General features: G+C 39.8%; 1 protein-coding gene across 2 annotated transcripts; it reads left to right on the top strand.

Moving 5' to 3' along the window:
* On the top strand, nucleotides 1-23,789 carry RB195_009799 (uncharacterized protein; the record flags this gene model as incomplete). Of its 2 annotated transcripts, none has more annotated exons than XM_064190508.1 (37): nucleotides 1-105; nucleotides 173-239; nucleotides 878-1,005; nucleotides 8,115-8,239; nucleotides 8,564-8,643; nucleotides 9,915-10,022; nucleotides 10,275-10,405; nucleotides 10,585-10,674; nucleotides 10,968-11,086; nucleotides 11,164-11,228; nucleotides 11,466-11,581; nucleotides 11,864-12,008; nucleotides 12,094-12,184; nucleotides 12,949-13,116; nucleotides 13,469-13,600; nucleotides 14,526-14,603; nucleotides 14,686-14,797; nucleotides 15,028-15,177; nucleotides 15,328-15,443; nucleotides 15,502-15,586; nucleotides 15,969-16,052; nucleotides 16,412-16,547; nucleotides 16,615-16,779; nucleotides 17,333-17,423; nucleotides 17,543-17,652; nucleotides 19,275-19,465; nucleotides 19,567-19,705; nucleotides 19,844-19,944; nucleotides 20,028-20,086; nucleotides 20,150-20,223; nucleotides 20,948-21,072; nucleotides 21,155-21,230; nucleotides 21,326-21,472; nucleotides 21,527-21,605; nucleotides 21,837-21,996; nucleotides 22,569-22,684; nucleotides 23,711-23,789. In XM_064190508.1, 37 exons carry the CDS (start codon nucleotides 1-3, stop codon nucleotides 23,787-23,789), a joined length of 4,143 nt encoding a protein of 1,380 aa, XP_064048091.1. The 2 variants fall into 2 exon arrangements, with proteins under 2 accessions (XP_064048091.1, XP_064048092.1); XM_064190509.1 differs by having other exon boundaries at nucleotides 21,837-21,999.
* Between the last annotated feature and the right edge of the window lie 1,020 nt (nucleotides 23,790-24,809).

Here is a 24,809-nt window from a genome sequence, read left to right as displayed (position 1 = left end):
ATGAGCAGCAGAGGCGACTTATTTGTGCTCTTACTCCTACTCACCACACCGATTTTATTTCGAGTACTTGTCTGCGGTCAAGCCCAACAAGAATTCCTTAACCAAGTGATTTTGTATCAATACGTTGTGATGTTCTGCTGTGAACATTTTGTTTCAGATTCAGATATTTCAGATCCAGCAGCCTCCTCTTTTTGCTGACGTCGGATCTCAAAATCCTTCTACTTACACAGAGTATGAAGGTATTGTATAGGATTTTCACGAATCTATCCGTTTACTTTGAGGTTTTTGAGTATTTGATTTCTGTTTGCTTAAATGTGAGTCAGTAATCGTTCTCGATGATATCGACGGCATAATTTCAATCTCTTGAATCGCTGCAAAAATGAAGGACTATTATTCCATTTTGTGAGAATACGGAGGGTTCTGAAAATAAATTTAAGTGGAGTTCTACAATCGCATACGTCTTTTTTAAGAATTACCATTGTTTTGTTCGGAAGACTACCTTATTATTTTTTTGTCTACATTCCGTTGTAGGAAATATGCATGCTAATTGATTTTTTGACGAACTGGAATGCGACCGTGTCGCACACTCGTCCTCGTCATTCTTTCAGAGCAGTTGTCATCTTTCGGCAAAGAAGAAAACGTTTTCTAATAACAATCCTGTTAGGTGGACGTGAATAAGCACTTCCACTTAGCCTGAGCTTGCGCTCTGCTGCTGCTGCTGCTATCGTTTTCCTTACGTCAACCAATCCAGCAAACAGCGACAACGAAGCATAAATTCACAAGCACTTTTCTCTCAAGACGCCTGAGAGAGCTCACCGATTTCACATCACGATAGCACTCCTATTGCTAATGTTAAAAAAGCGTATGTATATTCCAGGAAACCTGGTAAGATATGGAGAGGCGTTTGGCGATCGCTACATCACGGATAATCAACGACAGAACGGTCTCAACGTTCGCTTGCACAATTTCTTCCCTTTCTACGGTGGACGTTATAACTATACATTGGTAAATAACCCAGAATTCTTGGAACTTTCGCATAATCTTTTTTTTTACTTTCAACAATTTTTCTTTACTTTCTGTTCATCTCTTATGCTAAAATCCTGCCACTTTCAGAGGACTTCTAAAATACAAAAAAAAAACTCTTTTTTTTTTTGTAAATGTGCATTCTTTTCTTCTCGCTAACGTTTCCTTATGTTTTCTAATGTCCACGTGTCTTCATCCTCATTTTTACAAGATTTTTCGTGTTTGATTTTTCCTTATATCCTTGTCCAAGCAATCGTTATCGAATGTTGGACATTCCTATCACATGCTCAATCGAAGTTTCTTCGTTGTTTGCTTTATTACGCATAGTTCACGGAGAGAAACAAGCGCCTGAGTAATCGAACTTTGCGTGAGCGTGGGGAACCATTAAAGATTTCTGGATGAACTTTGCATGCTCAGGGAACTGTACAGTCTCAAGATGGTGAACATGATTCTCACATGGCTTTCCTCATTGATTTGTTGATTGTGTATTCTCTTTTTATTGTAGGATTGGATTGGTTATTTTTGCTCTATGTACATACGATCGAGTCAGCAGTGTAAGCAATCCACGATGTGTTTTGTGAAAGTATCCCATAGCCCAGAATCAACGCATCACGAAATTGTCGTAGTGTGGAAACCTCGTGGAAAATGTGCAGTTCCCTGTGTAGGTTATGAATATTAGCATGGACCCGTTCAGTTTCTCTTTGTCGTCTAAAAAAGGTATGGTCCGGTCTGCTAAGCAGCCTATTCATTGGTTTTACTTGAATAGGGTGGGGAGGATATCTCATTGATCTTCGACAACTCGCCCGTGGAAGCGTGCGCAATGGCGCCGCGTTTTCACGTACCTCGTAGGAACAAACGCCATTTTTTAAGGCGATTAATGAAAACTGAACGGTGTTTCTACCCTACGTCAATTTCGTGATGCGCTGCCTTTAAGGTGGAATTAACTGCAAACTAACGCGCCACGCTACATAAACTCATATGTACGTTATTCAATCGATCTCGACTCTTTATCAGAATTTCCTGAGACACTGTTTGTAGTTGAACAAGGTGCCATAAAATAAAATAATCATTAAGTTGCAACCATATTTATCTAGATGTACTCTTTCTTTTTCTTTCTTTTTTCATTTTCTCTGTTTCTGTCGGCCCCACATCTTTCACCAAAGCGGATTTGGTTTTGTCGCAATCACCATGCAACACAGGTGCTAGCGCTTGTACAAGACTAGGAAGAATAACGTTGGGGAAAATATGGTGTTTTTGTCGTTCTCCAGCGTTCCTATTGTTCATTCCTTCCGGTTCTGCCCTACGATTTCCAACGTCTACTGAGATCATACAGGGGTTGTCGTAGCTTCAAGGAAGGTTTGTCAAATCTCTTTACAATAAGAACGTAAAGAGCAAGGATGGCGTAAGGATGTAGCTTCCTTTAATTATCTTTCTTGCAGCAATCTGCCTTTGTTGCTGTTGTGAGGGAAAGCTTTATAATCGGACAACAGCTAAATTCTCCGTAGTTCTTCTTGGTTTCCGAAGAACCATTAGGGTTTTTGTTCCCGTAGGATTGTTTCATTTTAAATAGAGAGTTTGAAAAAGTTGTCGGATTTGAATTGTTTCCAGTAGTCAATAAAGATAAGAGTAGGCAGGTATTTCGGCGAAAATGCGAAGCAGCCTACACAAGTCCAGAGATCATATGAATGACTGGCACTAGAGAGATCATTTTACCCGACAAAACAACACCTCATATCGATTTCAGCGAGGACATTGAGACTGAGAGAGTAGAAAAGTGAGGCAATTTTTCAACGAAGTAATTCTTTGTCTTAGTACAAGTGATGGAATCATGGCGTGTAAACTGCATTTCATCACTCGTGCGGGTGTGATGAGTTGTCGGGCGAGGTGATCAATAATGAGTTCCGGACATATCTGAGCTTCAATTTGGAAGGTGTTTTACAAGTTGGCTGTGATACTTGAAAACTACATCATAAACTTTTATATATATATATATATATATATAAGGTTGTTCGGATATAAACGAGACTTTCGACTCAAACTTTCAAACATCACAAAATTTTTTATAACAATTCTTTATTCCATACAGTATTCTCCACAACTATCAACAACGATTCGCCATCGATCATGCAGGTTGTGGATGCCGTCCTCAAAGAATTTGGTTGGCTGTGAGTCGAAGTATGATGCGACCCAAGATCGGACTTCGATATTGTTGAACTTTTTCTCCGACAATCCGTGATGCATCGATCGAAATAGATGGTAGTCCGAAGGAGCCATGTCCGAACTATACGGTGGATGCGGCAAAACTTTCCAGCCCAACTCTTCGATTTTTTTTTCGATTTACGGACAGCTTTATTTTCATCACTCAGCTTATGAGGAACCCATTTGTCGCACCGATTTGTCTTCCCGATTGTAGGTAAATGCTCGTCAATTGTCGAATTCGAACATCCGAACTCTAGGGCAAGTTTTCTTGTAGTTTGTGTCGAATCAGACTCGATCGCCTTCTTCAGTAATTCGTCGTCTACCACTTGAGGACCACGTCGGTGTTCTTCGTCTTCTAAGCTCTCATTTCCATTTTCAAAGCGTTGAAACCATTTGTAGCATTGACTTCGCGAAATCACATCTTCAATAAAATAAAAATGAAAAAATAAATAAAAAAACTTTATTTTTATGAAATAAAAAACTTTTATGAAATAAAAAAAATATTACAGAAATCAAAAATAAACAAAAAAGAAAGTAAAATATACAGGAAAACGCCAGGAACAAAATGGAACCAAAACTGTCCAAATTGCTGTTGAGAATTTTCTCGGATGTTGCCTTCGTTGAGGATATTAAAACTGCGCACAAGTTTTTATCAAGCTTGAGCAGTTTGTACTTATTAGTCAATAAAATTGATATTCTTTGCAAAGCGACTTCCATATCTGTAATCAATACGTGTAAGAACTCCTTTCTTGTCTGCTTTTTTACCTAAGTGAAAAGGAAACAAAAATCAGCAAACAGATAAAATCAATGTTTCTTCTAGAGATAATCACCATATATATGGTCGGGTCAAAACGACATGAAGCACGCATATTTGCGCAAGCAGCTGCGCTCGAAGCGGAGCGGTGGAGCGTAGCGGTTGGGATCGTGTAAGGATCCTCGCTACCGCCACCTACCTCTGCAGTTCGCCATGGTTCCACCTCGATTCCATCCGCTGTCTCCACCGCACCGCTTCCGAGCGCGGCCGCTTACGCAACGGTTCGTGCTTCATGTCGTTTTGACCTAACTATAAATCGGTATATGGAAGCGTATCAAGGTGAAGTTTTAGTAGGTGTTGGACAAAACTGATGAAAATCGATAAAATTAATGCTGCAGCCTGTTTAAAGGTTTCGCGAAAGTGACTTCTTCGGCAGCGCTTTCTGCGGCACATCAGTGCATATATAAAACGTGTGGTAGATTTTGATCGTGTAGTATTTCCTACATATCATCGATTACATCAGCCATCCACGTTTTCTTTTGACTGCTGCACTGCCCGGTGGAATCCTCTTCAAGACACTTTTTTCTGTTTTTTATTTGAATGTACTTTACATCTGTCCTAATATGCACTTGCAGTGCATATTTTATGTGAGGGAAACCATATTATTCGGATTCATCAGACTATTCAAAATAATCCTCCGAAGAAGCAGCTATTTTTATGAGATCTTTGTATTCCTCATAGGATTACCGTAAGCGTACACACTATAAGATTGATGTTGTTCACGTTTTCTTGTTCTACATTATGAAGTGATTCTGCTTCACGAAAAAGTAGGACCGGATGCCTTCTTCAAAGAGATAATTAGGCTGAAAGGGAGTCTTTTTTTTTACAAATTTTACTAGAGTTGACAAAAAAAGTCGTTCATGTTTTGGAACCGAAAATTTACCGAAATCAAGTGTTAAAGTCTATTAAGGACGTTGCGTGCACGGTTGCTCAGATCTGAAAAGTATGTGAGAAGAAATCGCATTTTTCCCATTGATACGAATACCATTCATATCATTTTTCTGCTCGAATGCCCTTCTTATCAGCTCGGATAAGTATGGTGAAATTCAGTTCGGGATAATTCTACCGTTTTATCGAATTGACATCTCTTCTCCTCGCATCCCTGAGACAAGTTCACCTCATAAATATTGAAATTTGTGGTGAGATCAAAGGAACAACTGTTTTACTCATCTAATGTAACTGAAGATCATCCATATGCTTTTGTTTTTGCAGAATCTCGCAAATGATGCCTCTCCTATCTCGTTATAAATTTATGATGAACTGCGATAGAAAGGTAGAAATAATAAATAATAGTAAGTAAATGGTAAGTAATAATGAAATATAAATATATAAATAGCGTGGTAGTAGGCGAACTATAGGTTGTAAGTACAAAAAAAAAAGAGAAAAATTTCTCTCTCTTTCCAGAACAGTATGCGTTTTGATATTTATTTCTGTTGGGCATAGTATTACTATCTAAAATTCAGCCACAATATGATTTATTTATTTTCAAAAAGATTGAATTATCGTAGAGGTAATCCGTTAATAGTGCCCTATCCTGAAAAGATAATTCCGCAGCAGCAATTTTAGCTTCTTCTAACATCCTATAATTTTTGTTTCGAATTTATTTCGTTCGTTGTTGTAATCTAGAAAAATAAGATGATAATGTTTATGAATTTCTTCGAAAATTTCTTGCATTTCGACGATTTTTGCTTCCCCCTCAAGATTTCTTTGTTTTCCAAAGAATTCGAGAGAAAGAAGAATTGTCTGGATGCTCTGGCCAAAACTTTCCCATCTTAAAAACTCCACAAGTGTTAGGTATTTCGATTAGTTTCAAGTTACTGTAAAAGCGATTTCGGGAGGAAAACTGAATGAACAAACTGTGACTGCCTTCCCTGCATCCAACTTCCTGTACCTTTTTTGGCAGTATTTCAAATTTACTTCATTTCATATGTAAGAATGGCTGCACTTGTTGTTTTGGAAGGAAAGAACTCGAGAAGACAGGCGAACGGAGCAATAAACGATTAGACCGCCGATTGTTTTCAGTTTCAACATGTGCTCTACCCAGTCATACGTCTCTCGGGGAAAGTTTGGAAAGCTTACATTCTTTTGTGTGAGATCATGGAATTTCTAAGACATTTGACTTACGTAAAAAAAAAGTTGCCACAGAAGGAGAGAAGTGTAGCACATCTAGATTAAGAACGTAAGAATATGTAGCTACATATATAGGAAAGAAGGGCTAGTCCTCCTGGATCAGAAATCGTTGGCAGAAGTGTGGAGTAAGGCGCTTTTCCCCGATTTTCGTGAACATTCGTTCGATTTGTTTCAGTTCAGATGCAGACACAAAATGGCTGCATTTACATGTGATGAGTGTTGAAGCTCCTGCTGGTTACAGGAAATGTTCCCCCATGTGAATTTAAATCCTCAGGAATGTGGTTACGATGTCTTTGCCTCGGAACTTTTAGGTTCTCGTCATTTCTGGTACTCGGATATAACTTTCCTGATGCCATTGGATAGAAAAAGTGCATTTATGCATTCACTTTCTGATGACGGCGACTCATTTTAAGGACGTTTACGCTGTCCCATTATATCCATATTTTTTGGTTTTTCTCCCTCAATCCCTTGCGTCTGCCCGCCTATCTTGCGACACCTTTTTCACTTGAATTTTGTTTCAAGTGAAAAGTTTTATAGTAATTTTCTAGAGTGACAAATATTCAACGTATACACGCCACATAACTCTTTGTTATGTGGAGTCTGATGATGATAGCCCAATGAAGGAAGTCTTATCGGATGATTCCAATCGATTCCTCAGCAAAAAATGAGGTGGTAGACGAAACGTCGTAACCATACTATGCAGAGGGAAATCAGTTACTACTAATGAATTTTAACAAAGAAGATTTCCTATAGTCGAGTCAAAACGAAATGAAGCTCGGTGCAGTTGCGTAAGCGGCTGCGTTCGAAACGGTGAGGTGAAGCGTGGCGGTTAGCGCCATTTGGCGCCATTCATCGCTGCAGTTCCCGGTGGTCCCACATCGATCTCAGCCGCCGCACTCCACTGCACCGCATCTAGCGCAGCCGCTTGCGCAACTGCACCGAGCCTCATGTCAATTCGTGCCGACTCTGGGAATTCTTCTCTGTTAAAACTCATCAGAAGTAAGTGAAATACCCGTGTAACACTGAAAACCTGCTTACTTGGCACGGAATATTGTTTGTATACGAATACATTCATTGTATTGGAAAGAACAGGGCGGATTTTAATGAAAGTATACCAGATAGTACCTATTTTCTCAGTTAATACGCTGTTGCAATGCTAAAATTTCCTATGGCAATATCTAACTGGCAGGGAAACGGAGGTGTAAAGAGGTGATTACCATTTTTGTATTACTGTCGGATCCTACAACCTGGCGCAACTGCGAGAGTAGTTGCACGCGAATTGAAGCGTGGACCATTACTCACCACTGCAGTCCGACTTGAACTACATAGCAAAGGTCCCACCTCGATTGCAACTATTTGCGTACGTAATTGCACAAGGCTTTGGGTGGTTTTGGACCGACTCGAACCCCGTTAATGCGTAGTACTTCTATAGTCCACGTAATATTCATCTGGATTGCAAGCTAAAAAATCAATGTAATCTGCGGTGAGATCTTGAGAACCGTCCAAATAGTGACTCGTGTTTGCCAATTCTTTTGTGGGGGTGCAAAAAAGAAGGGCTCGGTATCCAAAAGGACTAGAAACTGACTCATCATCTGACAATTCTAGCATTTTAGGGATCGAAAACATGCCAGTTACATCAAAGTTCTATTTCGCTTCTACTTTATTAGTGACGATTAGGGAAACATTTGCAGAAAGTAGGACTTTTCCTATTTATCTGTTATGGAAATGCTTTTATGTTCTGCAAAGATGTCTCTTGCCGTTCTTCGAATTAGTGTTTTTTTGCATCGTAGCTCCTTTCTGAATACAAAAGAAAATCACCTATTTCTTTAGAGTTGCTTTTTATTCTGTTCTTTATTGACGTATACTTTTACAGTTTCTGGGCGGTTTCAGAAGATTCCAGATTGTGTGGATTTTTTTTTTGATCAACTAACGTTATTCTTCGTTCCAGATCTCTACGAATGGTTACATCAGCTTCGCGTACTTCTCGGATGACTCCTCCACACTACAGCTGGGACTTGACGTTGATTGGCCAACGCAAAGTGATCCGGCTGTAATTGCACCTTATCTGTGCAAGTAAGCTGCCCTCTTCTCTTCTTTGTATCATTCTGCAGTACTTTTCTTCATGAGTTGATCTGGACACGAAGTCGTTGCAACTTTTTATTCTGGGCTGACGTTTCGGGGATTTCGCCTTCTTAAGAGCCTGAAAGGGATTTATCACGATCATCTATTCACAAAGAAAGTCTTTAGTTTGAAAGAAATTCAAAAGCTTATCTTAATTGCTTCTGAACACAGGGTATAGTCAAATGGGGACTTTATCCTGTCTTATGCCTCCTTTTTCTCTCTGTTTTCTGAATTCTGTTTTTTGTTGGTGAACCAAGACGATGTGTTTGTTTTCAGACAACGTATACAAAGCGGTCAAGGTGTTGACTCCAGAGTATTCTATAGAGTGGAAACTCGCAGAGGCCCCGTACAAGCTAGTGAGACTTTTTTTCTCTTATCAGTGATGTATAGTTGGGTCAGAACGACAGTAGAGTAAGCGGCTGCGCTCGAAGCGGCGCGGCGGAGCGAAGCGGTTGGGATCGTGTAAGGACCTTCGCTACCGCCACACATCTCTGCACTTCGCCATGCTCCCATCTCGATTCGAACCGCTATCTGCACCGCACCGCTTAGAGCGCAACCGCTTATATATATATTATATATACGTATATATATATATATATATATATACATATATATATACATATACATATATATACATATATATATATATATTTGATGAAATATCAATCGTATATATCAATCCATTGACATGCAGAATCACTGAGGTGGTTCGGATTTCAGGTGGAGTATTCGTATTCGGGATACTAGATCACGGAGAGAAGGGTGATTTCGTCCAATTCTTCCTAATTGCCGTAAAAAACGGCACGGAAGATACGGCTTCGAGCGTTCCGGTGCGCTATTTTCTACAACGAGTTCGATTGAAGTGCGCCAGCCTTGTGCACGCGCCGCATCTTACGGACCGTTTTTACGGCAGTTACGAAGAAATGGACGGAATAACCCACCTCTCCATAATCTACGATTCCCTATACGAATACTCCACCTGGAATCCGTACCACCTCAGATTCGTGGGGTGATGCCTCTGGGCAAATGTCCGTGCTTCGTGTCGTTTTGATCCGACTATAGATTCTGCATGTCAATGGGTTGATAGATACGGATTGATATTTTATCAAATATATATTATATACATTCTTTGCATATATATATATTATATATATATATATATATATATATATATATATCTATATATGCAAAGTAATGGTTTTCTCGTCAAATTGAAAGGAATTGGAACTCAGCCCAAACATAATAGTTTTTGACATTTACGGGCGCTAGGCCTCAGAAAGTCTTTTTTGTCGTTTTTGTGACATAACTACTTTTGCGAATCTCGGATAAGCTGCAATGTCGAGTACAACGTCGATCGTGAAACTATTTTGTTTTAGTGCTTGACGTTTCAGAAGGGAATAGTATAAAAGCGAAACTATTGTGTAAGACAAGGGAGAAGGAAATACAATCAATTAAGAAACCATCTTGTACTATTTTGCGGTACGAAATTACTACCGTCTAAGTTGTAACAACAATAAAAATGACATTCACTTTCCAATAACCCTTAACGTGGTTCAGACTTGATGGAGTAAACGTTTCAGAAATCATAACAAGTGATTAGTAGTCAGATCTCTTTCTCCGTTTCCAGGCCGTGATATAATATCTGGTCGTCCACCATGTCTAGGAAAACCAGCACATTTCCGCTGTGATGAGCAATCGGAAAGATTCCTCGATGCGCTTCAGAAGACTTTACAACGTGAGTAGCTTATCAGCTGCTGTCTCAGACCTTTTAAGTAACTTATTTTGAAGAACAGTGAACGGTCTTGCGAATTTCGGGCTTTGATGTACTTATTTGAAAATATAATTGAAAAGAGGTGTAACAGAACTTTATCAGTTCAAATTGCGGTTTATCAACAGACTGGTTTTACCAAAGATTAAATGTACAATAGCCATGTGCCTCTACAGCTAGCAGAGGCTCTTGGAGTTAGTGAAGCTAGTTTCTTTTCAGAAGGGGTAGCTGGAGCGAGTACATTTCGTGCAGAAGCAGCCTTAGTGGTGACGTGGAAAAACTTGCGACCAAACATCGGAAGCGAGCATGGGCTGTCTACATACCAGCTCGTGTGGATGTCCGATGCTCAGGTGAGAACTAATTTGAGATGACATCCTTTGTTCCTGAGTTTTATCAATAACGTCTTTGATGACAGTTTCACTATTCTGCAGATAGTGGAGATTTATGTATTATAGTTTTACATAATAGGTATTTTGCTTTTTTATTTCACTTTTTTCCACACACACATCTCCTAATAATGTTTCCCTAGGGTCTTTTGTCCTACACAATGATAAATTATTACAAACTCGGATTCGATGCTGCTGACATGTACGGAAATTCACGCACAGGAAAATGTCAGGTACGGATTAGGGCGCTGTGATTTACATTAACTTTTTTCAACAATTCGTCTTCTAACTGATAAGATCAGCTGCAGTTTCTCGTTCGTAAAAGTATCAGAATCGCTTTTATTTCATACTTACAAATTTAGTGGATAGCAACTTTGAAAAAAGATTTAATATTACAAACAGGACCCAACTCTCAGATTTAATTTGGAGAATCACCATTCTTTCATATCCTTAAACTAAATCGTCGATGACTTGAGTGGATGATACTTTTTCCCTGAATTCTTTGCAACTGTGGCATGTATATTAGGCTTTATTCAACGGAGGGAATCACACCGGATCAGTCCAAGTCGATCTGTCGGAAATAACCAAGCAACAGCCTTCATCTCTCGCTTCTCGCTCCTCTGTCCCACACATTGCTAGAGGAAGGTAATTGGATTCCTGTCTAGAGAATTCAATCAATATGGTTGGAAATCACAGCGAATTTAGTCGTAATTGATATTCAGGTACTTTCATCGAGTTGATGACGTCGTGCGACCAGCCGGGTGCGGCAACAAAACTGGAGGGACTTGTACGTCTTCTTTCGTTTGCTTTATGAATCTTTTGTTGTTATTTCGAAAAGTTACGAACCTGCTAGAGAATGTCGTTACTTATGGTAACTAACAAGCTCCTGATTTTTTTTCTAGGGTTCACAAACAATGTAGCTCTTCTGTGAGTTCGAATAGTTACATTTTTGCGAAAATACCGTGTTGAAGATTAAAGACCAGATTAGTGCTTAAGATATGGGTTTACTTTGATTAGATTTCAGTCCCCCTGTTAATTTATCCAAACATCGTGACCATGCTTGGTCAGACGAAAGTGGACGTCAACGGGATGTGCTTGAATCCAGCTATCACCTACGTTCTTATGATTGAACAGCGACAAGTAAGACTTCGCTACTTCAAGAAGTAAAGGTGGTTAACTACTGCTTCGTCTACCCATGTCGCATTCTTTTTCTCCAGTTTTGAGCGAATTTTCCTGTTTCACTGTTTTCTTTGCGTACAAGCTTTCGTGGGCGCCGTGGAATAGAATACAACCAATTCATTTTGTTCATGCTTCCCCCACCCCTTTGCCCTCCTTATTGCCTTTCCTTTCCCCTTTGCCTAGTTATTGCTGAAACATCTTTCTAAGTTCAGGCCTTTTCACACTTTTAAATTGTGCTTTTAGATGGCAAAATGTGAGATTTTGAATCCATCCATAGCACGGTGTACGCTGCCGAAAATACTGGATTGGGGTACGAAGACGGTTTATTTCCAGCCGCAGTCTGGATTATCAAATGACGAAAAGGCTTACGTAGGATTCATTTATTTTGGTAAGGTTTAGGTAGTACCACAAATCTCATTCTGTTAAGCTGACCAAGTTTTAGTTTTGTGCAATTTGTTTCATACCATTTTCAGTACCTCCTACGCTTGATCCTATGCGTCTGGATATTGGAAATATCCACTCCTGGTATATTAATCCGCCTCCAGCTCAGATGACTATAAAGTGGTGAATTAAATTACTATAATAGCATATTATCAAAACTACTTGAAGCTCAGTGCAGGTGTGTGAGCGTGTGCTCGAAGTGGCGCGATGAAACTAGCGGTTTCGATTGAGGTGGGAACTTTGCTTGGTGCGGTCGTTTCACAGGCGGGTAAAAGTCCCATCTCGATCGCAGCCGTTTACGTACTTATAGTACGGTCAAAACGACACGAAGCACGGTGCAATTGCGTACGCGATTTCTCTCTAGGCGGCGCCGTGGCGCGTAGCGGTTAGGAACGCACTAGAACCCACCACCCATCGCTGCAGTGTGCGATAGCCCCACCCCGTTCCCAACTGCTGCCTCCACAACGTAGCTTCGAGCGCGTACGCAAGTGCACCGTCCTTCATGTCGTTTTGACCCGACTATACGTCAGGTTGCAGCTTGTTTTGACCCGCCTATAGCACGGCTGTGGCAGCTTAATTATTTTTCAAATACCACTTCCGGTTAAGTTTCTAAACTTTTACTCCAGCCTGTCTCTGTTTCGTTTTCCGTTTCACTTGCTTTCACTATTTCATTTTTCTATCTTGAACGTTTCTTTTTTCTGTATAACTTGATGACTGTTTTATTTTATTCATAAATAGCAAAGTAGTGCTGATTCGAGTTCGTTCGAAATCGTTTAATTAAAACACAACACGTTTTTTTGATATTCTATTTACAGAATATATTCATAGTCTTGTTTTGTTTTAAATATGAGTGGAGTAGAGAACAGAAGGAATATTCCAACTTCAAGGTACCCACGAAATTTCACCGCATCGCGAACGTTTGCTCCTGGCGAGACAGTGAATTATTTCGATGACAGCATCTACAACGTACAGCTTGGTTTGTATGTAGTCGGCTATAAGGAAGCACAGGATGTCAATTTACGCAAGTTTGTTCCTCAACACAGGGTCCTGGCAAGGTGAGTTGGCCCAAGAAAATCCACAAAGCACTGTTGAGCTTCTGACTGTTTTCATACACTTAGCTGACACTTAATGTCGGAGGAGTGTTGGTGAACTCTTTTTTTTTTCGGCGTGGAAGTGTGTGAAATAACAGAAAACTATTTTTGTTCGTAAAAGCGCATTCAATATATTTGTAGTATCTCAGATATTCTTTCTACCACATCAGTGAACTAGTAGAATTGCCCTTTTCTTTAAAACATTTAAAAGGTACATCTTTGTATGGCTGGGTTGCAGCAGCCATTTCATTAAGCGTAGAAGACGTAACGTTGAAAAAAAATCATGCAAAAAGAGTTGGCTATGCATCTTTTCTAGGTTAGCCACGTACCAAAATCGTGCTGACGAGCTGTACAAATGGAATCCAATGGTTGAAATCTATCACTTAGATAGAGTGGACGAATGGTACCTCGACAGCTATGAGGTGCGAGACGAGCTTTTCAGTTATAGGTGAGGAATTCTTAGTGACTTTAAAATTCATATATTACTTTGATCTCACATGTTATAGTCGATCCAAAACAATTTGAAACTTGACGCTGTTGTTCAAGAAGCAGAGTGGAGCTAGCGGTTCGGATAAAGGTGGGCTCACACCAGCTCCACTCTTCTCTGCTATTCGAGTGGACTGGCCATATTTCCAACTCGATTGAAACCGCTATCTCCATCGCTCCGCTTCGAGTACAGCCGCAGTTACAACGCCAGGCTTCTGGTCGCTTTGACCCGAATGAACTATAGTTTTCGGATTCTATCATTCTTATCTTCGTCTCCTACGGTACGGTAGTTATATCCTTATAGCTATAGTTATAGCTCTCCAGCTTTGTGGCCCATCCATTTCCAAATCAACATAATTATTTCTATTCGTAAGTGCTGAGTGGCAGCTTAGCACGCACGAATGTTGCAATCTCTTCACCAATAGATAGCAGTGGAGGTTTAGTTCACGGTTACGAGAGTGGACACGCTCAGTTCAGCTTAGTCGAGAATCCAAATTCATCATATTACGGGTTATAGAAAAGCAGCAATCTGCATTGCGTCCGCGGTTGTATGAAGCAGTGGGTGTCGCTTCCACTGCTGTTTTGGTTGTATTAATCGGATCGTAGACGTTGCACGATGATGGAGCTTTATCGCATTCCATCGATAATAATTTCCAAGACTGATAAGATCGGAGCAGGAGAGGCTGCTTAACATGCATTTTCTGGGTTACGAGGGGAGTTGGGTGCGATCACGCTATCAATCTTGAAGTACACCTTACTCCTATCCATTCGTGAAGAGATCTCAACATCAATTTCATGATACACAGCCTTTGAGCAGAAAATGATTCATCGCACACCTTTCTATATAGCGATGCTTTCTACATAATGAAATAGAATGGTTTTTTTAGACTTGGTTATCTGAAACTGGCTCCAGTTGCACAAGACGCATTTGTCACAACAGGAGGATATTTTGATCTCTCAGAAGGGTTCGCTATTCGTTACCTTAATACGTGAAGATCGTAGAATATAATATGATTCCTTTGAAAAGGTGCGTTTGGTTTCTTTTAGAATAATTTCCGCTCCAATCTCACTGCACTGGTTATGGACGCTGCCACAGGACGGCGAATTCCAAGGAAATAGGCAAGACAGACAGGAAAAACTTACCTTCGTTAAGGAGAAGGTTGTTTTTTAAATAAAATTCGAGCATATCGAATGTTCGCAACAATATAATCCAGAAAAGGACTAGTAAATAGGGATCTGACTAGGAAAAATAGGTGGCCGAATTCCATCACAAAGTTGTAAACGTGTATCTACTCTTCTTTTTGATTCTTTATCATATTCTGAATCTGGAGAGTTTTGTCTTTTTCGGAGCACCCACATTATGCCTTCACTGATTTCAGTGATTTTAAGGCACGAGAAATGTGTCACGAATGGTTCAATGAGGATGGGGCTCTTTCTAACTTCATTCGTGAAACGGAAACAAACTCCAGTTGTCCTTGCAAGGAAGAGCAGGCGAAGATGGATCTTGGACGATTTATGCCGCACCCAAGATGCAGTTCGGTTAGCCTTTAAGATTTCCCAATGTTTCACTTGAATGACGTTCTGCAATACTGGCTCCGGTTTTATTATACTATAAACCTGGCAACAAAGCCTCGCTCTAGGATATGGATGGTTGATTTATATATTTCCGAAATACTTTTGTTTCTTCAGCTTTTCCGAGATGTGACTTGTACTGAAACTCTGGGCTCTACGAACTGTTACATGTCGGCGCAGAACGTACGCGGGTCAACATACAGGCAAACCGCTGAAGGGCGCGAGGAAGAAAGGTAGTAAGAGGTTCTGAGCTCATCGTTTATTCCTCATGATGGTTCTACACATCTGTAGCTCATACTCGACTCACTATGGCCAAACGTGCTGCTATGATGCGCGTGGGTTTCTGATGCAGTCAACTTATCAGCCGGTTGTCAAGGTACTGTACTGTTTTCCAGTGACTTGCACCAACAGAAAATTCTGAAATATCACTATAGGTCTTCCATTGTTATTTAAACATCCGTACTTGTCATTCTGTGGTTTCACTTTACTTTCACGATCTACATAATTGTTTTCGAGAATTCTATAATGTTCAGGATGAATTGAACCACAATTTCATCCTCATAGTTTGTACATGGAACCTCACCTCTACCGTTTTGGTTCATGTTTATCATCTAGAGTTTACTTTTAGATGTTCTTATGATTATTTTTTGAGAAGGAATTCGGCCAACCTAAAAAAAAGCAGCGCCAATGCTCCCTGACAGGGAATTGGTAGCGCAGAAAGCATTCCTGCCGCAAAATTTTATGCTTATGTGTTGTAGATCGACGAAAGCACACCGTACTCTCCAGGAGTACCAACACGAGCATTCGAGTTGGGCAGTGCACCGTTTCAGGGCATGTTCGAGGTAAAAGCTATGGTTTTATAAGTGCTTTCCGCTGCTGAAAAGCAACTGTCGTTTCAACCAGAGCGGCAGTCTTTCTGCATCCTTTCAGCGTTTCAGCGCTGAAAAATTGCAGAATTTTGGGCGGTTACAACCGCTGGTTAACTGGTTTTCATATATTTGAGTAGTGAGAATAATAAATTTCTAAAGATTTCATTGCTGTTTTACAGCACTTCACTGTGCAGTTCATCCAATGTTTGACCGATGTCCAATGTTTCCAATGTATCTATCACTCTATGTCAATTAGTACCATTATTTTAGCATCACCGATCATTTTTGAGATAAGTAAAGAACCCGTGATCTGAAGTCTCGTTTTATCGCAGGTGCCTGGTCTGTCTACATTCCATCACGATATTATGCCGTATTACCTCTGTTGTAAATATGCTGACTTCCGTTGTCAACTTTTCTACTGGCGAAGACCTTCAAGTGCATGCCAGGCTTACGAGCCACCTGTGAGCGGTAGGACTTTCACATGGCTTGTAATTCTGTACGTGAAAGTCATTAAGAGGAAATAATTTTGTTACAGGATCTATTTTGGGCGCAGGCATTGTGTCAACCTTGAACAATAGAAACTTCGTCTTTAACGAACCGGGCATTTTCACATTATTACATTCTCATAAAACGATTTCGACTCCTGAAGTTCAAATCCAAGTGCGTATGGAGCGATTTCCAGACAGAAGCGTGGATTTCGGTGCGTGGCTCACTTCGTTTTAGAGGATTATTACCTTAAGCTATATTGAACAGCAATATAAAGCTAATGGAAGAAATTTTAGCCTTAATTTTAGCTTGTTTTAATCGTTTCAATTACAATCATTATGAGTCGTTGGTCATAAGTATAAGGTGACAACATAGTCGGAAGCGTGGATTTTTAAAGTAAATTTTTGTGGAATTATCATTGAAGTATTGGACTTTTATCTAAGATAATTTTTACCAACAGGTCTTTACAAAGTATGCTTAGCTCTTTCCACTTGAACTCAGCTCTGATTCTTGATTTTTTGAAAGTTCTACTGGTCCCCACAAAGTTTCACCAGAGTGGCAAACTTTCTCGCTCCTTTTCCATGAGGCGCTTCTTTTCTTGGATGTGGTTAATCAATTACCTCTTATTGTTTCTTGTGATTAACAAATATGACGTAGTCCAATCTTAATGTTTTCTTCTTTATTTTATGCTAATTTCTTTCATTTTATAGGATATATTCCACAACTAATAATATTTATCAAGGATATATCAATTTATATCAATTTAGGCGCATTAGACATTGCTCAACGAGATTTAGTACAACCAACAAACACTACTGTAGTAACTGGAGTAGTCTTGTCATCTGATAGTGCAGACAGGTGAGTTTCATACATACGTTTTTCTCTAACCAAATTCAGCTGAAAATACACATTTTGACGTTAAATACAGTTCTATTAAGTATTTCAATTACTTGTATCAGTTGTCGTTATGATTTCAGGGTGCATGTGGTTCTACGGAAAGATACCTATCGGCAGCGATACAAAACATCCATAATTGTTGGGAATGTGATACGATATTTTGATAACATGTACATTCAACGTTTCAGAGGTAATTACATCATGCTGCTTATGCTTTTTTTCGTGAATTCATCGAGACAGGTTCTAATTTCGAGAATCGGAATGAAACACTACAAAAATTTGACTTCTATTTGATCGTCCGGGACGAATACAACGATGGAACAAAAAATTTAAAGACTACTAAACTTCTGCGTTATTGAACGCTATATTGCCGCCAGCTACTTGCCGACCAGCGTAGATTGTTAAATTCTGCACCGTTATTTCACTTTAAGCACCCATGTGGAGTTATTTATCTCCATGTACAATCAATATTTAATTATACAGTGTAACTGTGTAAGTGCCATGGTGAATTCTTTGCATTTGAAAGACAGTGAAATTACAACTGCATGAAATACTCTTGATGTATTATAAGTACACTTTGTGTTCAATTGGAAATAATTTATCTTGGCATACTTGATCCATTTCTTCAATGATATTCTTGGTGCTCTCTACGCCTCCGGTTGTGTTTGTTTGTAAATTTTTCGAAGCAAACTTGACTTATTTGGCCTAATCGGCAGACTGGTATTACCGCCTGATGCGGTCCCCGCATATTCGTCAATGGTTGTTGAACATAGCTCTTCGGTCCAACCCCTCGATTTGACCTATTCGGCTTGGACTTTGACAATGTGCTGGGTGGGAGCAACATTCTACTGTACTTGCGTTACTTCTGCCATGTGTAGTGCAGGTTATATAGCTCGCACGTGCCCAGAGCGTACACACGAATCCTTGGTTGCACTTAGTAGAATTGCGGCCGAACCGCAAACAGGTAACAATCAGACTCGCGTACGCGTTCCATCGAAACTGACTTTCTTGATATACATACATTCGCTTGGAGAGAAGTTTACGAAATTTTGCTTTACTCGGTCAAAATACTACCACTCTCACTATTTTGTTTATTCGGCATCAACTATCAACCTTTACATTGATCTGAGGCAATTACGCTAAGAGAAATTATTGTTGCTTCTCAGATCTGCTGACTCTCAAAATATTTTGGTAATACTGAGGTGATACTAATGACTTATAATTTGAATTTTCTTACCGTAAAGCCAACAGTATTCATACTTGTTGGGCACTGATGCGGAGTATAAAATCAGAACAAATGCCCCTCCGTTTTTGAACGGCTATTAGGTTGTTGAAAAGAAATCTCTTGCGTATCAATCCGCTTGCGGCACCAACGTGTTCGACTGCAATTTGGAATTGTTGGGATTTATGAACGTGTACTGGACTATACAGTAACCTACAGAGGTTAGCCGGTGGATTAAGTCAATGTTTGTATCCTTCCCATGCATGTCTGACATCAATTTATCGACTGCGAAAGGACGGAAACCTTGGTATTCGGTTTCGAAACATCGAATATGTAGCCGCAGTTAGTGCTCTTAGCAACTGCGCCACACCCACCCAATTGTTGATAGATTGCATACAGGCGTGGAACAGAAAAAAAAACAAACTCGTGAAAACTGATTTTTGACAACTAACTTGAAATAGAACAGTAGGTGCAAATATGACTTCTCAATTCTCGTCATGTAACATTGTAACACAGTACACTCCAAAGTAATCTGGCTGATAAGATGAAGAATATATTTGAATCTATATATCTGAACGATTTCTTTCGAGGAGTGACCGTGTACGTGAATAACGTCGAGAAGGGTCAATCAGAAATCTACGTAGTACTGGACGAGGCTCAAATTGGAATCAGGATCCGCGAATCTTATGCTATTGACATCGATAGGAAATTTAACTACATGGAAAGCCTGGGTCTGTTGGACCTGCAAATATCAGTACCTCCCCATTACAAAGTTCTAACTGTACGTTTTTTTAAGGAGAATTTTCCCGGAGTTAGTCAGCAACTTTACGTTGCTGATGGTAAACTTCTGTTCAGTATTTCTCAATAAATGCCCTTGTCTAGCCGCATCCCAGAACTCCCGACATGCCACGAGTAGAAGGACTGATCAATCCATTTCCGGATGAGCCATTCCAGCAACAGTATTCCCAACTCACATGGACCAGCGTGAATGACCAGGGCACTCGATCTCAGCTTATGAAGTGTGAGTTTGACTGTTTTCATCATGATGAGTACTTCAGATTATAGTTGGTCCAGTTCATTCTCCTGAGAATTTAATTACGAAGTTGTTAGCCGTAGTATGTTGATGACTTTGAGCTTAACAAGGATGCAATCACTTCAGATAAGATCAAAGGAGAATTGGAAACAATGAATGTAAATCTTCAAGCCGAAGATGTCACTGATCTGTTTGCTTCCAGGAGCGACAGAGAAAACCTGTTCCAGGTAGACCGCCACTGGTGCCATTAATTCGCATAGGTCTTTGAATTTAGATTTTCGAGGATAGGTAATATGAAAACTTTATTTAGGCATATGCGGATCACTATCTGAAAGGACCTGTGTATAAAACTTCATCGAAATATCACACGTAACTTGCACATTAACTTTTTCGCTGTCAATATCTGGCTTCTACAGTGTTTTATTTGTGCAGAACTCGTCACATGTTCCATCCACAGACGGAGAACGACTTCAGGAATTTCTTAACGTTCTGCAAGACACCTAGAAGTTGGTTTTAGACATATTATCAAATTTCAACCTTTGAAGGCGGCATATCGCAAAAGCGATAATGAAGGAAGATCCACGAAAGGATAAGGTTAGCTGTAGATCACGAGCATGAGCGCGATCAAGGTCGCCTTCCTTCTTGTGCTAACAAACATGGAAAACGGCCTCGCTAATCGAATTTTGCTACGAGGCACCTAATAACGAGACAAGTGTAGCCAGCGAGCGGAGAGTCAATGGGCTACTGACACTGTTTCTCCCGTTTGTTATTAGACGCGGGAAAAACAGCACCAGTAGCGCCTACACCCGCGTTCTTGAATGTGGCACCTTACCAGGTAGCTCGTAGAAAAATTCGGTAACCAACCCCTTTTCACAGTCATTCTTTCAGGACAATTAGGAGAATTGGACTAATACTCGCCATCTACATCTCTAATCTTATCTTTCTGCTCAGAAGTCCCGATATTGTCGATTTCCTGGTAATCTTGCTTGCAAAACGAGCAATTTTTATTCAAGAGGTCAAGGCAAAGTATAGTATACTTTTGCGGAACTAAGATCCTTACATTGGGATCTTTTTGACGACCATCTTTTGTTTGGATTTGATTGCTCATATGCCTTTGGATACAACTTCCTAGAAAAATAACATGCTTTAAAGTACATGGATGTATTTAACGGCCATATTCAACACTTTTCAAGACAAATAATATAAATGCTGAGAATTCTATGAATTAAGGAGATCCCGACTACGAATCTCCCGAAGAACGACAAATATATCTACGTTGTCCAACTGATCTTGGATCTCTTGAATCGGATTGTGGAAATGACGTCCCCTGTTTGTATGACTCCGTCATGCTCCAAGTAATAATTTAAAAGAAACTTGTGTGCATAAACCACGAATTTGGAAATTTACGTATTTCACGTGCATTCAGTTTCTTTTTAGGCTCGTTTACTTGGCGAAGAAGCACGAATGTCCTACAATTACTACCTCAATCAGCGAATGGAAAGTGCAGCACGATGTAAGCTCGTTAAGCATTTCAGAAAATTAAATTCACGCACAAGAAAACTAAATGTCTTGTTGGATGTCGTTCTTGTCTCTACAAACTTATTCCAGACAATTCCTGCGGCGCGATGAACATCGAATATCCTGAGTACCTTATTAAGGGACCGTCAAGCGGAGAACCAGCCTATCTAGAAGGCGACAAGCTTTCGTTCAGCTGTTTTCAAACACACGTAATAATGGGCGACACTGAGTTCCAATGTAAGTGTTGAGCGATATCTGATTTCTTTGTGCTGAATTTGAACCTTCTTGTAGGTCGAAAGATCAGAAACGAAGATGATAGCACATGGCGAATGCAATGGACGCAGGGCGAACAGCCCTGGTGCAGGCATAGGTGTGCTTGTTTTTTATTCTGAAATATTTCCATTTACAAAAGCGCAGTGTCTAGTGATGTTCAGAATGTTCAGAATGAATGATGAAGTTGTGATATATTAGTCTTCTTCATCTGTTCGCGATAACTTCTAACAGCTTTTTATATCGGGAATAGCTGCCCATATTGTGTTAACTAACATTTTTTTTGAGAAAGTTTTTTTCGGACGAGATTACTTTTTTGTTATTCTTTCAGAGCCAAGGACAACATCTTGACGTGGTTACTATGGATATCTATTGTTATGGGCATAATCCTTCTATTAGTCGCTGTATTCACTGTTTGTTGGGTATTCAAACAGTCAGATCGGAAAAAACGTATTCCTCAGAGAAGTCCAAGTATAGTGAAGCCCGAAAATGTAGTTAGCTTTTGTTTGTTTTGTTTACTATCTCTTGTATTTGTGCAAAATTCTTGAATAATCTTAGTGGTTTGTTTTTATATAATTTCTTTAATTTAACGAAGAGCGGACTCTCCGTTGAGGAGCAAGAAAATAGGATATGTCTTTCTACTTAACATACTTGAGGAGATAGAGTATTGCGCTGGTTGGTGTTTGTATGGATTGACATAGAGCTCAAACATTGTGCTATCTCATGCGAATGGGTCATGAAGTGAAGGGTGGGGGACATTGCAGGTTTCTTACAGAATGGACGTATTTTTTGTTAAAATTAGTTGTGCAGTGACCAATATGGGATTTTTAAGGTGGTCACAAATTTTTAGTGGATACCCGAGTACTAGGAAAAACAGCTATTTGCTTGAAAAATTACAAATGTGGCAAATACGACGTTTTGAAAGTTTTCATGCGTTCTGCATAAAATGCGATTTTTCGGTTTGGTTTTGCTCGTAGGACTTGTTAATTTCTTCTGAAAACGAAGCTGGAAGGTGTGACGTGAATGAAGGGGAGGCCCAACCTCTATATTTGAAATTCTCCAGGTACCGTTGAACTTCTACGAAAAGCCAGGATCGCTAGAGCCGACGCCAGACATATCAGAGGTGCAAACATTTGAAAGAGAACCGAGAGGTCGAACAACTGTATTGCATCGGACGCTGTAAGTAAAGACCCTTCCTTCAGGATTATCTCAAAGGTTACTCCTTGAACTTGTTTTAAATGCATTGAAGAATTCCTTTCAGATATTCGAGCACTCGTATAGACGAGTGTTGCGCATGTGCCGAGTATTCAAATAATTCAAGTGTTTTCTTTTTCGTATATTCGAAATTTGATGGGAAAAACTCGAATTCTTGAAATTTATGAGTTCATAGTTGTTCAAATGCTCTGATTGAAAAGTTAATCGACGTTCCAAATAAGTTGACTTACTTGACTTAATGTCTTGACTAGTACTTAACTACTTAGCTCAATCGGCGAGCCACTGTTACTGCATGACGCGGTTACCGGTACTTTTGCTGAGGTGTGCATCCTTGAATATAGTTCTGCCCAACCTTCTCGATCTACAGCGAGAGCTTGCACAGAATCCATCCGTTATTCATTGTTCCATAGCCTTTGAGACTTGGGGTGAACTGCCTATTAACACCGAGTGACTCGAAAACTCTCGTGTAGGTAATGTCCGACAGTTAAGCGCAACGAAACGGAGGATTGCTACCAAAGACTTTATTCTATCTCGGCGCATTCCTCGCATCTGGCTCGGGCTTTGGCAGTTTGCTGGTGTTTCCTACCAGAATGAAGATATATGCGGATATTCTATGTGTGACGAGCATGCAAATATACGCATAACAACAATATTTAGTGTCTTTAAGCATTAGAACGATAAACAGAACTTTATTCGAGTATTAAAATAATAGTTAACATCCACACTTTTACTGTGTCAGCTGCTACTTCAGCTACCGTATCAGCAAAAAATAAAGATTAGTCGTCAGATAGCAGCAGAAACACACTGATGTTAGTATTCCTGCTTTAAGTTAACGATCAGATACTGCTGTGCGAGAATGTTACGAAATTTGAAAGATGAAAATATAGTTTTCACTGTGAAGAAGGTGTACAGCTCATGTGTAACAGAACAATCCAAGTAATTGGAAATGTGTTTTTTTTTTTAGATCGGTCTACCACTCCACTTTTCTAGATCGCCAGTCTACTCGATACAATCCACTCCCAGCCGTGGTTCACCATTCATGCGGTTGCCAGAGTTTTCATCAGTATGACCTGCCTTCGACATTCTTTCGTGTTTCGTGGTTCTTTCAGAGCTGTACTTTTTCTTATTTTTCTTAATGCCATTCCATGTGCAATGTACACTGCCCCGATATCGGTTCCGTAACTCATGATCTTGCGACGAGTGCTCATAATTCCGTTATATTTGTTTCTCTTAATATGAAGATAAAAATCGTCTTGTTTGTTGTTGAAAATTGGGCAGTAAGAGGACGTAGCGCTAATTTCAGAGATCAGAAATCAAAAGACGACATTCCGCAGGGTAACATAGTGCTTGGAAATACCAAGAATTAATTTTAAAACGACTTTTTCGTCCAAACAAAGAGCTAAGGAGTTTGGGAATAAATCGTTATTAATGACCGTCGCCTTTCACTGAAGTCACGCAGGTAGAAATGCATTTCCAAGTATAAATTGCGGTTATTGTAGAATGAAAAAAACACTAGGCGCAGAATACCCCCCCAACAAGTTCATTGCAGTCACACTTGAAGAAATCTAGATCACAAAGACATCAGTGATTAGTTCTTCTTATAGTTTTGAACGCATTCTTGGAGTCTTGCAAAGCTCATATTATGTACCTATGTATGATATTGAGGAAGACGTTATAAGATTTAGAAAATTTGGAAAATTGGTTGGATTAGATAAATTCTGGAAATTTTTCGTCTTTTTCGTTTCGTTTTTGTGGAAAGAGTCGGGAAATAACTTCTTCAAAGAAGAAAAAACCACCTAGAAGTAGAAATCCTGTAAGGGTAGCAGGCAAAGTAGGAGAAAAAGAAATTGTTACGTCTCGTTTAGAAATTTGTACGGTGTTGGATCACTTTCGATTGTTTAACATCCTGCGAAGGTAAGGTCGAAATTCGCTGGAATCCTTACAGTTAAAGAGAAGGCTGCTCTAAACGGCTGCCGGCCAACATCGTTGAAATTTCGGCCAGCATGTGTGACGTAAGAGTTTTGCTGATAAGCTTAACAATTCTTTGTTCTTTCCAGATAAGGTCGCATCGAACTCATCAAATTTAAGA

Source organism: Necator americanus, chromosome III (genome assembly GCF_031761385.1).
Source record: "Necator americanus strain Aroian chromosome III, whole genome shotgun sequence".
NCBI lineage: Eukaryota > Metazoa > Nematoda > Chromadorea > Rhabditida > Ancylostomatidae > Necator > Necator americanus.
This window is presented reverse-complemented; position numbering and strand designations above follow the sequence as displayed.